At 42.4% G+C, this 12,670-nt stretch overlaps 1 protein-coding gene across 2 annotated transcripts; it reads left to right on the top strand.

Moving 5' to 3' along the window:
• Positions 1–1,767: 1,767 nt before the first annotated feature.
• ZNF19 (zinc finger protein 19) lies at positions 1,768–12,356 on the top strand. 2 transcript variants are annotated; one of them, XM_011380669.2, is made up of 5 exons: positions 1,768–1,833; positions 4,056–4,118; positions 6,853–6,979; positions 7,533–7,646; positions 10,838–12,356. In XM_011380669.2, exons 2-5 carry the CDS (start codon positions 4,086–4,088, stop codon positions 11,938–11,940), a joined length of 1,377 nt encoding a protein of 458 aa, XP_011378971.1. In that variant the 5' UTR covers positions 1,768–1,833; positions 4,056–4,085; the 3' UTR covers positions 11,941–12,356. The 2 variants fall into 2 exon arrangements, with proteins under 2 accessions (XP_011378971.1, XP_023379420.1); XM_023523652.1 differs by lacking the exon at positions 1,768–1,833 and having other exon boundaries at positions 4,062–4,118; positions 6,815–6,979; positions 10,838–12,351.
• Positions 12,357–12,670: the final 314 nt, after the last annotated feature.

Here is a 12,670-nt window from a genome sequence, read left to right as displayed (position 1 = left end):
AGCTTCTCTGCTTGGAGTGGCCATTCACTGGGGATAATTGAAACATTTCTCACTGGAATAATCTGTGCAGATTAAAGGTACAGCATTCCTCCATCCCCCACACCCAGCAAAAAAAAAAAAAAAAAATTAAGCTGCCCATGTCTTGCTATAAATATACAGATAGGCTTCCATCAGTCTAAAGACTAATAAAGTTACCAACAATAAAACTAATTTTTTTTGTTTTATGTCTAAATTTAATAGACATTTATATGGTGTAAATATCCAGAGTAGGCAAGTCTATAGAGTCAGAAAATAGATTAGTGGTTATCTAGGTTTGGGGAGGAAGGCCTGGAAGGGGGGTGCGGGAGGGAATGTATTAATTTTTTTGTTGCTGCTATAACAAATGACCACAAACATCGGCTTAAAACAACACTAACTTATTGTCTTACAGTTCTAGAGGTCATAAATCCAAAATGGGTTTCACTGAGCTAAATTCAATGTGTTGCCTTTTCCAGCTTCAAAAGGCCACCTACCTTTCTTGGCACATGGCTTTTTTCTACCTTCAAAGCCGGCAACGGATGTTGGGACAGGTTTTTCTCATGCTATTATCTCTGTAGCTCTCTCTTTCAATTACTTCCTCTACTTTTAAGGACCCTTTTGATTACATTGGGCTCACCTCTATAATCCAAGAAATTTTCCTGTTTTAATAGCGGCTGGTTAGCAGCCTTAGTTACATTTGTAATCTTAATTTCTCTTTGTCATGTAACCTAAGATACAGGTTCTAGAGATTAAGACATAGACATCTTTGAGGGGCACCTTATTCTGCCTATTGTAGGGTAAAAAGGGAGAGTGCTGATGGTTACAGAGTTTCTTTTAGGGATGACGAAAATATTCTAAAATTGATTGTGGTGATGGTTGCACAATTCTGTGAATATACCCAAAACTACTGAGTTGTGCACTTTAAATGGATGAATTGTATGAGATGTAAATATTTTAATAAAGCACGTTTGTTTGCACGCGCGTGTGCGCGTGCGTGCGCGTGCATGCGTATTCAGTATTTCTAAAACCAAATTCTGTAATCTGCCTGCCTGAAACCAACTCCTCTTCTTGAATTCTTCATCTCGGTTAATGACACCTTTATCTATCAGGGCATCCAATCTTTATATCTATAATAGATCATTCCCTCTCATAACTCTCATTCAGTTTTTTAATGTCCACTGTTTTCACTTCCTAAATTGTTCTTTAATGTATCTTTAATTCTCAGCCCTGGATTCTTAGAGTGACTGAATTTTTACCTTTAAGGAAAACGATATTTTTGATCCAAGGACCTCTTTTGCACTGTAAGGATACCTGTGCACCCCTCCAAAACCAATTATAGTAAAATAGTTAAGTAGTTTTAAAAATACATTTATAATATAGTAATATCTATACATCTTTACCAATGTGATGAAATGACAATATCTAAAGGTTAGCCTAATAACAACGATTATAATTTTGAATTAGTGATGAGAGTCGCCCGCATTTTGAGATCTGCATAACTGTAATGTGATATGAAAATATCTGTGATTTCTATTGGTGACAAAGACACAGGTACTGCTGATACTACTGTGGTTTGTTGCCAACGCATAATTGTAGGAAATGCTAAGTTCGGTTAGAAATTAGCGAAAACAACGATAAACTTTCCCCTAGTCAAGGACTCTGAGGACCGCAGGTTAAAAAACCCCCGCGCTGGCTGTAAAGGACAGAACCACTGAGCCGCGCGCTCTGGCATCCTAGAGAGGAAGCACGAGAGGATTGGGCGACGCTGCGATGTGACGCACTTCCGGTCACGCCGCACTTTGCACCTATTCTGAGGTGAGTGTTGGGTTTTTCCCCTTGGGTGTCTGCTAGTTGCGCGCTCTTCACCCGCAGAGAAGGCTGTCGTTTTCGTCCTTGCTTCCGCGGGAGTCAGAAGCAGCCTGCGGGCCAGTCCCACCCTCATTCTCCCCAGTCCCCGGCGGCCACTTCGGAAAATGGAAGTTGTGGCTAGAGAGGAGATGCGCTGTGTGCCCGACACAGCCACAAAGTCTTTCTGCTCATCGGGCCAACAACAGTTTATGGAGCAGCTAAATGCCAGTCGCTGTTCTAGGTTCCCGGGATGCAGCCAGGAAAGAGCCTGGGCCTGGATTCCGACTTGAGGGAGCGTTGAGTTTAATGGGAAAGTTACGTATTAGTCAGATCCGAGCATTTCACCCCACATGCTCATAATCGGGTAGCTGTGGCCTGTTGCTTTTAGGTCGAAGACCAAGTCCGTAACTTGCGCAGGGCCCTGCGTGGCTTGGTCTCTTGCAGCTTCACCCTTGTTTTGCAGCACACTCCCTTTCGCCCTGCCACAGCCATCATTGCCTATCTCTTCTAAAACATGTTTTGCACTTGCTATCACTGTCATAAAGATTTTCCTTTTAATCTACTTAATTCCTATTAAGTCTTACCATCTAGGACGGCCTCCCTGGCACTAGTCACAATTGTGATCTTAAAGAGATTTATGAAAGTCTTTGATTAATGTGTGTCTTTCCTTTAAGCTCAATGATGAAAGGAATCACACCTTTTTTTTTTCTTAACTGTATCTCACACTTGGCCTAGAATGAAATAAATGTGCAGTAAATGTTTGTTGAATGAAGAAAGCACAAATCAATATATCACCTCAAACTGGGAGCCGTGGTGTACAGGAGAGGGAATGCAGTGCTGATGGAGTGTGTAACGTAGGAACCTGACCTGGTCCTAGAGGATGCTCTGGCATTACCTAGGTGAAGAGGGGTCAGGCTGTTGGACAGTATTACAGGCGGAGAGTATCAGTTACAAAGGTTCTAAGGTTGGAGAAGAGTGGTCCATACAGAGGCAATAGCAGCTACAAAGGTCCTGAATTAGTACAGGAAACTGAAAAAAGGCCAGAGGGGCTAAACTAAGAAGGATGACATGATAAGGCTAGCAGGAAATTACAGCATGCAATGAATTCGGTAGGGAAGGTGCTGGCTTTTTGGTAGAATATGACTGCTTAAGAAGAATACGAAATGTTTGTAGGGGATGGTGTAATTAAAGTAATAACTCAGACATTTTGTTATTTTGAGGTGACCTTTCAGGATCTTTTGTGGTTATCACTGGGTCCTATAATGGGGTGAACAAAAAAGATGCCTGTTTCAAGGTCCAAGAAAAGGAAAACTTAAATTCTTTTCCTGAATTTTCTTGGCTATTCTTATCCTTTTATATTCAGAATCACTTTATCAGGTTCTAAGAGACGTCCTGTTTGGATTATGATTGCTAAGTGATTTAATGTCATTATTAAAAGCATAGCCTTTTGGCAGTTGTAAAAACAGTCATGGGGATGTAAAGTACAGCATAGGGAATATAGTAAATAATATTGCAATAACTATATTCACAAGTTATATAAATGTCTAATTGCTGTGTTGTACACCTGAAACTAATATAATATTGTATGTCAACTGTAATTAAAAAGGAAACATGGCCTTTGGAATCTGGCAAATATGTTTCCAAGTTCATGCATCCACTAACTGAGTGACCTTGGTAGAGAAAATTATTCTCTTAGCCTTGTTTTCTTATTTGGGAAAAAGGAAAAGTTGACGAGCTTATTGTGGGAACTGAACGAGAGAATATGTATTTTTCACACAAAAACGTGATATTTCTTTCTATTTTTTTAATCCTTTATATTTCTCAGTAAAATTTTATTTTTAAAAATGAAGATCTGGATTTCCTCTTACTAGGTTTTGTTTCTAGTTTGTCGATGTCTTTTGCTTGTTTTGCTTTTTCCGTACTCATGTTCTGCCAGTACTCATGTCCTGCCTAGGACAGGCAGCGTTGATATTGGGGAATATAGGCTCTGTTGCCCAAGGGCAAGTTACTTCTTTTCCGAGTCTATTTCCTCAGAATTCAACTTCATGTTACAGTATGGATTAGAAGAGGAAATGTTTATATACTACTTACTAAGTGGTCATTGTTGCTATTGTTATTGGCAGGTTTGTTGGTTTAAAGAAGAGCCTTTGACTGGGCCAAGCTCACTTACTCTTTGTTTCTTCCCTCAGCCCCTGCTTCACTGAGAGGAAGCCCAGGTGATGGCAGCCATACTCCCAGAAGCCTGGCACCAGGTGAGCTGTGAATCCCTCCGGTCAACCTTTGAGAGATCTGATTTGAAGGAAATGTGGGATGAGAGGGGTGATTCCGGCAAAAGTCTTAGAGCCAAAGCAGTAGGAAGACGCCTGTTGATTCTCCAGTAGGACTGATGCTGGGGGAAAAGCTGATGGTGAGGGGCTGAGCAGCCAGAGCCTGGCAAGCAGTGGCTGGAGAGAGTGTCCTGGGAAGTAGAAGTACAGCTCCTGGACTCTGAGGATTTCTGCTGAGCTAGAGGGTGCCCAGTTTTGGGAGCTCCCCCCACAGAGGGATCTGTGAGAATGGGGACTCAGACTAGTGGTGCAGGTATCCAGTTTTCTGTGGGAGTGATTGTGATCAGCAAGGTCACAGGTTCTTGGGGAGTAGAGACAGAGGAGCGGTAGGAAGAAGAAAAGGAAAAAGCTATGCCATTTATTCTAAAGAAAGAAGTTTGGGAAAACAGGGAAATGAGGAAAGAAGTTTGGGAAAACAGAATCAGGGAAAACATATCCTCCTTGAGGTCAGTGCTGCTGGCTAAGGCGAGGCAGGAGGCTGTGATCGGAGAAACCTGCACCAGGATAGGACACCTGAAGGTAGGGCTCCCATCAGCCTTGGTGGCTTTGAGCCAGTCACTTAACTTCTTTGAATCTTAACTGACTTCACTTATAAAGTGAACATGAAGTACCTTACCTTTGTGGGACCATGAAATTGATTTTTTGAGTTGTATTTCACTTTTTGAGACTGATGAGGTGCTGCGTGTTGCCTTACTGTTTCCTTCCTGGGACTTATCCAGTAACTTAACTTCCGTGAACCATGTCCCAAGTCCCAGTCCTGGATTTCTGACATCTGGCAGGTCCCTCTGCCTGACTGTTTCACTGGTACCTTGTCTTCCTTGTAGACCCTGCCTTCTTCTGATCGCAAAGTCCTGACCACTTCGTTTCTAGGTTGCTGAGTACTTGTTGACTCTCTTCTTCCTAGATACCACTTCCAGAAAGTTACCAAGTCCGATTGCTTCTGCTTGCTATCTCTTCCGCTTGATCCATATCGTATATTGCTTTCATTCAGGGTTCATCATTCCTTTTCTGGGATTTTGTTTGCAGAGCTTCCTGTACAGTCTCACGCCTTTCCTTCACTGTCTGCTGGTCACCTGGTGCAGCTCTGTTTCCTAAGCTCGGATTTTATCTTCTAGTCCAGGATTCTCAGACATTAGTGTGCACCAGAATCACCTTCAGTGAGGGATCACTGAAGCACACACTGCTCTTGGCAGGGGCCCACCAGTTTGCCATTCCAACAAGGTCTCAGGTTCTGGCCGCTGCTCTGGGGACCACACTCTGAGAACCACTGTTGTAGTTAGTGGTGATTCATTAAGTCATTCAGTTGAGAGGGTCAGGTTGTCATTTTAAGTAGATCATTGTATGTGCTGGCAGAGGATAGATTCAGTGCAGGACTGCCTCGAATTGGAGCTGATTAAGTGTCCCCAGCTGTTGAACTAGTGTACTGATTGCACCATAATGAAGAAGAGTCAGATTCCAGAAATATTTTGGCAACGAAATTGGTAGGATTTAATAACCAACTGCATGTCAGAAGTGAGCAGTGACTGGTGCAAGTTAGTCTGGGATAAATCTCAATTTGCTAGTTAGTATAGGAGACTGGGCTGAAATTGGTACTATTAACTGAGATAGGGAAACAAAATCTCACTCACTGTGCCAGTGAATAGAAAGGGAGCCAGTTTGGGGCATAGGTGAATTCGGTATTACAAGGTGGGTCAGACATGTTGGGTCACCACAGAGTCTGAGGTAGTGCAGGGACTAGTGGAAGGTAGAGATCTGCAGAATCAGTTGAGGCTTTGGAAAGTGGGAGGAAATTCACTGCATGTTCAGGTAATCAAGTTTGATACTAAAGTCTGAGGAGTGAATAGAAAGCCTAACCCAGATGTTGGAGCTTTCTGCAGAGGTAGACTTGGGGCCATCAGGGAGGGAACAGGGTGGCTATTGGAAAAAAGATGAGGCTCGTTTGGCAAAAGTTGTTACAGATTGTCTTGGAGGTATAAAGCAAAGCAGCTAAAAGAGCTACCCAGTACAATTTGATTCCAGAAGCATATTCTCCAGGAAGACCCATCAGGAATACTAGACTGCCCCAGGTGGCACTGAGCTTCTTCTGCTGGATGTTCTAGTAGACAGGCAGCACAGTCCCTTCTTCAAGATGGGGGCTTGGATGAGAGGCAGTCATCATGGCAAACCATGACTCTGTTCTTGTTATGTGGGCTTGAGGTTTTTGGCATAGTGAACGCATGTGGGGAACACATGGATAGACTGGGCACTGGGGCAGTGAAGGGGGAACAGGTAGGTTCTGAGATGTTACTTGTGAGGAGGTGTCTGGACATTGAAGCTAATTGTCCACTTGCAGGTGTAACAGTAAAAGAGTATTTACAAAATCAAACAAATCTTGCTCTAGGAAGGTTAATTAATAGGTGACTCTCCAGGGTTTCTGAAATGATTTTATTATGCTTATAACAGTAAGTTTTATGTGCAGATGGAAACTCTTCTGATAGTGAGAGAAGTTCCAGATTTTGGCTTGTAGAAATAGTCATTTAATGGCCTAACACCCAGTTCTTTCACCTGTTCTCATTGGCCATTCCTAATAGGACCTCTCCCTCATACTGTCCCCTGTGCCCCACACTCTGGCTCTGAGTCAGAGAATTGGCTCTGGGGCAGTAGGAACCTCTTGTTTTAGGAGGTGGTGACCTTCAAGGACGTGGCTGTGTACTTCACCCAGGCAGAGTGGGATGGCCTCTCTTCCGCACAGAAGGCCCTGTACAGAAGTGTGATGCTGGAGAACTGTGGGAACTTGACATCACTGGGTAAGGTTCACTTTCCTCCTGGGACTCAGATCTATGGTTTCCCTACTTCTTTCTTTCTTTTTTGCTTCTGGGCCGTGAGTGCAGTGTGAAGAGGGAGGTGTTGTCTCTGGTCTCCTCCACCGCGTGGCTTCAGGGCTGAGGGCAAATGGCCCACTCAGAGGTTGCTGGGTAGGAAGAGGACTTGGGTCATTTGGTCTCAATGTAGGGTATTGCTGTCCCCCGGTGAGTGTGTGTCCCATACTCCAAGGGGCTCTGCACAGTAGGGAATAAGTAGTTTCTGTTGCCAGAGCCAAGTTCTCGGCTTGATGCTATACCCCTGCCCCCATGTCTAGGGAAAGCTCTACCCTGTTTCTGTGTTTGGACATGTCTTGCAGGGTCTCGCTAACTTACCCACTCTTAAGTAAGAGGAGGTCACAAATGCTCAGTTTTTTTGATTGAAATCTTTTGATTGAGCCCTTTTCTGAGGATCTTATTTTTACTGAGGCTCTGGGATTTTCCTTCTTTTAATACAGCAGACACAGGCTGAAGGTGCCATTTTCTCCCTCCTTTTCAGGATATCCAGTTCCCAAACCTGCCCTGATCTCACTTCTGGAGGGAGGGGACTTGCCTTGGGGTCTGGAAGCACAGGGTGACCCATCTGCAGAGAGGACCACAGACTTCTGTAAAGGTAGGCAAGGCAGGTAACTGGCAACTGTAGAGCTTTACAGAGCAGTGTATTTTTAAATGAACCATGCTGGGAAGGATTTAAATAAAATAGATGATTTCTCCTAAGAGGTAAAATATGAAACCTTTCCCACCAGTTTTAACTCTTATCAAGATGACATATTTCCACTTCATACATCTCATATGCAGTTCTTGGATCCATTGCTCTTTTTTGAGTGTCAGCATTGCGTACCTAAGTGGCCCTCCTTCCTTGGACAAGATGGATTTATTCAGAAGCTGTTTTTCAGCACTTGCTGTGTGCCAAGCTTTGTTTAAGAAACTCTGGAGGATACAAGTTATGGAGACAGATGCAAAGAGCTAAAAAAAAAAATATGTTAAGAGCTACCGTTGGTATATAAGCAGTGGGCTGTGGGAGCCCAGCAGAAGTAGGGGTTAGAGGAATTCCCATTTAGAAACTCAAATAACACTCCTTCAGGGGTAGACCATTACAGATGACAGTGGATATGATGTGGAAAAAAAGACGGTAGATTATCTGGCCTGAGGAAGGGAATAGAAGATTCAAAAAAATCATTGCAAAGAACTTTGCAGTTTAATGTACAAGAGAATCACCAGGGGAGCATATTTTAAATGGGTATTTCTGTTGGAGCACACCTGCAAATATTCTTCTGTTTTTTTTCTAGTAAGTAGTGCAAGAGCTTGAGGCTTAGGACTCAAAGTCTCAGCAAGACTTCCTAGAATCCAGGGCTGCCCCTCTTTTCTTAGCCATTGATGCAAATGAATGTCGTTGGTGTGTCTTACCCACCCAGCATTGTGTGGCATATCTAGATTGCAGGCTTTATGGTGGACCTGAGGGTTCTAGTCTGTAGAACTTACAGCGTGGAGACAGGAAATGAGAGATCAGGCAAAATAGAATGTGGAGCAGGAGCAATGACCCCTGCCACAGTGACCTCGCCACTAGTGATATAGGCCTGTGATTGCTATTTTAGAAATATTAGCTCAACATAGAATGTGGTTTCATTGGTATGAAGGAAGTAGAAGACATAAAAATTCTGTTATGCTATTATTATATATCAAGCATTAACTCTAGGGGATAGAGGTAATGTCAAAAAGAGGAAGGAATGTGTGCCATAAAAGGGAAGGGTCGCGTCAGATAACATTGGGAAGTCATGTCATAGGAGGAGCTTTTCGAATTCACATGGATTCAGATCTGAGCATGGAGTCTGAGGTATCTTTAGGATAATATGTAAGTGGATGGCTAGAACAGGCCATCGAGAAGGCAAGTGTTGAGTCTGTGATAAATGTCAGGTCTACAAGTATAGACAAAGTGTACTCTGCAGAGTTTTAGTTGAAATGACCCCTAGAGAACAAAAAAGAGGGCTGAATCTTAAATATTAAGGAATATTTCATTTTAGTGAGAAAGGGAAGGGAAAGTAGACAGCGGAAGGTCACCAGGAGGGAACAGTGGAACTGAAGCCGAGGATAGGAGTTTCATGTTTTGCAGAGAGGGAGTAAATGGAAGATGATAAAATGAGACAGCACTTTAGCCCCTTATTTTGATTAGTTTAGAAATGAAAGAAAATATAGTAAATGGTAGCAAATGTTTTTCAAACTTTTTTTGGTCATGCACCTCAGTAGTTACTACATTTTGCATCAAACCCCTACATACTCATATGTACTCTGAAACTGGAGTATCACGAAAGAGTTTACGCTTGGCATTACAACGCGCGTGAATTCTGTTCTGTTCTAATATAGACTAGTGTTTTTCAGTTTTTTAATTGTTTGATGGTTAAACATTCTATCAGTTTCACATCTAATAGGTAGAAGGAGATGAAGAAGAAAAGGGACGATATAGCTGATTGAGCAGTATATCAGAGGAAGAGAGGGAATGGCATTGGGGATGATTGGGAAGTGTGAGGCTTGAGACAGGGGCTTGAGCTACGAGGAGGTGGAAATGGAAATGAAGGAAGTTGAGGGCCTTGCATCTGGGCAGCTTTATGCTTTCAGCAGGAAGGAGGCGATGTTCCCTAGAGAACTAGGAAGGTCGGGGTTACTTGGAAGAACTGTGGGAATCCTGTTAAGGATGAATGGCAGAGTATAGGGCAGCAGGGAAGATAGGAGTGTTTGGTCATTGCTTGCTCAGTCCTGATTTTATAACATTGAGCAAGAAAGAGGCAGGGTGTGAAAACAGACCACCAGGCTCATCATTGTCTTTGCTTACACTTTTTCACACTATTGATTACCCTGTTTACTCTCGTTTCAGATTTGTCTTCCTGGAGGTCCTTGCTTGTTTAACTCAACACAAAGGATAAATTTGATAAACCAGCAGATGAGTCCCAGATAATACAAATGAACGTTAAAACAAAATTAGTCAAACATTTTGTATAAAATAGATTGACTTTAACTTATATAAAATGTCATTCAGTCTTTAGGATCACAAATGCCATTTTACAGGTAGCTGTCTCCTTTTTGCTAAGAGAAGGAATAGTTGACATTCTTAGTGTATTTGAGTAAACTGTGTTCTACCCTTTCCAAATAGGCAGAGAGTCTAGGATATTAGTTTCTGCATGTTTGAGGTTCAGACTTTTTTGAGAGTCTGATTACAAGACAGCAGTTGCCAACAGTTTTATGGCATTCTCTCTTCATCTGTGGACCTTCAGTTAAGGACCTGTGGGGGAAATGTCCTCTAAACATGTCTGTGCTTTTTTTTTTTCTCTTTCTTTCTTTCTGCCACAGCCCAGAACCCTTAATGCTCAGTGTCACCAGTCTTTTGGGAAATCTACAGGGTATAAATTGTTAAAAAGAACAACATTCTGATTCTTCAGTTCTACTTTCTGACTCTGAGTCTTGCCAGCTCTAATGTCATCACTTGCTCTTAGAGCCTCTACTTCCCTTGGTACTTTGTAGGCCTATAAGTACCATAAGGTTCAAAGATACCAGAACGTACTAGGGAGAAGTCATTCAAATATAGAGTCTAGAAAAGCTGAGGAAGCAATCTGATGTATGATGTATACACCAATACCCTGTTCCACTTCAATTGTTCTCTGTGATGTTTGGCACTTTTCATTTTAATAGCCTTGTCTTAGCAGGCCAATGTGGAGGTTGAAATAGTAATCTCTAAAAGCCCTGTAATATTTGATGCTCTTTTGTTCCTAGTATAATTCTCAGTGACTCTTCTGTTTTCTGTTCTTATGTCAGATGCTGAGACCAACACTGACAGTGAGTCCACATCAACACAGGGAGTTTCTGAAGATCGAGATGTGATGTTGTCATGTGGTCTGCAGAAGAGTATTCTTCAGAGAACCAACTTCCTAGAAACATGTAAACTGGAGAAGCGCCAGGAAATTTCCACAGAGAAAAATGTTAGAGGAAAGTTTCCAAGAATTCACTGGGATAGGAAACCCTTCAGATGTGAGGAGTGTGGGAAATGCTTCAGCTATTATTCTTACTATGTTAGACACCAGAGAATTCACACTGGGGAGAAACCCTTTGAGTGTAATGAGTGTGGAAAAGCCTTTAATGGCAATTCTTCATTGATTCGGCATCAGAGAATCCACACTGGAGAGAAACCCTATCTGTGTGAGGAGTGTGGGAGAGCCTTTAATGATAATGCAAATCTGATCAGGCATCAGAGAATCCACAATGGGGACAGACCTTATCACTGCAAGGAGTGTGGAAATGGTTTCGCCAGTAGTTCTGAGTTTGTTATGCATCAGAGAATCCACTCTAGGGAGAAACCTTACGCATGCAATGAGTGTGGAAAAGTTTTTTTTGGTAATTCACCACTACTTCGACATCAGAAAGTCCACAGTGAAGAGAAACCCTACGAATGTAAAGAGTGCGGCAAAAGCTTCAGAAGGACTTCTCATCTTAGCCAACATCAGCGTATTCACACAGGGGAAAAGCCTTATTCTTGTAAAATATGTGGGCAAGCCTTTAATTTTCATACAAAACTAACTCGGCACCAGAGGGTCCACAGCGAGAAGAAACCCTTTTACTGTGTCGATTGCGGGAAAGCCTTTAGTGCTCAGGAACAATTAAAAAGGCATCTAAGGACTCATATCCAGGAGTCTTCCTATGTATGTGGTGAGTGTGGAAAAGTCTTGACTAGCAAAAGAAATCTTCTTCAGCACCAAGGAACCCACATTAGAGAGAAACCCTCTGAGTGTGTCAAGTATGAAGAAACTTTTAGGACTTCCTCCCAGCTGGGTGATCATGAGCATGTCTACCCTGGAGAGAAACCTGTGCTGGACATTTGTCGTTTCGGTCTCCCAGAGTTTTTTACCCCCTTTTACTGGTAATCGTACACTGAATTTCCTTGTGTATTCCATCTTCTACTCAGGAGTGGAATGTGTGACACAGGCCTGGCTCCACTGCAGATTCCTTCCTCTAAGCCATAGCTGTTGGTTCAGATGTCAGTAGGTGACCCAAGATGGTCAGTTAGAGTCCCAGGATGTGGCCTGAGTTAACAGGAAGAAATACTCTTCTTTTTTCGAAATACTCGTCTTTTTTCCTTAGTCTCACTGCTGAGAGGATCTCCTGGATTCCTGTGGAGGCTGAGAATAAAGCCAACACAGCAAAAGAGAAGCAAAAGTTGGAGAGCAGTCAATTTGATGGTTCTGTTTGAGTAACTATATTAAATCATATCTGAAGCTGGAAATGAATCTTGGTTTTTGAATTCCAGTAACCAATAAATTCCATTTTTGTTTTTGCTTTGTTTTGTTTTGTTTTTTTTTTTTTTGCTCAGGCAAGTTTGAATTAGGTTTTCCTTCCTTGGAACAGAGCCTTATCAGTGTAACAGTTATTTTTAAAAAGTCTTCAAGAATAACAAACCGATGAAGAAAAGTTTTGTATGTATGATGTGTAGGAAAGTCTTCAGCTAAAGTCCCAGAAGCCCCTGTGATTGCAGCAAGAATGGGAAACCCATTGGAGCACTTGAGAGCCCAAGCTACACCAGGACACCAGTGGATAGAAGTTCTAATAACTTAAGCTCTGTGACAAGTGTTTTAGTGTTGCTATGAAACTATCAGT

Source organism: Pteropus vampyrus, unplaced genomic scaffold (assembly GCF_000151845.1).
Source record: "Pteropus vampyrus isolate Shadow unplaced genomic scaffold, Pvam_2.0 Scaffold399, whole genome shotgun sequence".
Taxonomy (NCBI): domain Eukaryota; kingdom Metazoa; phylum Chordata; class Mammalia; order Chiroptera; family Pteropodidae; genus Pteropus; species Pteropus vampyrus.
The sequence above is the reverse complement of the archived record's forward strand: the minus strand, read 5'-3'. Positions and strand labels throughout refer to the sequence as shown.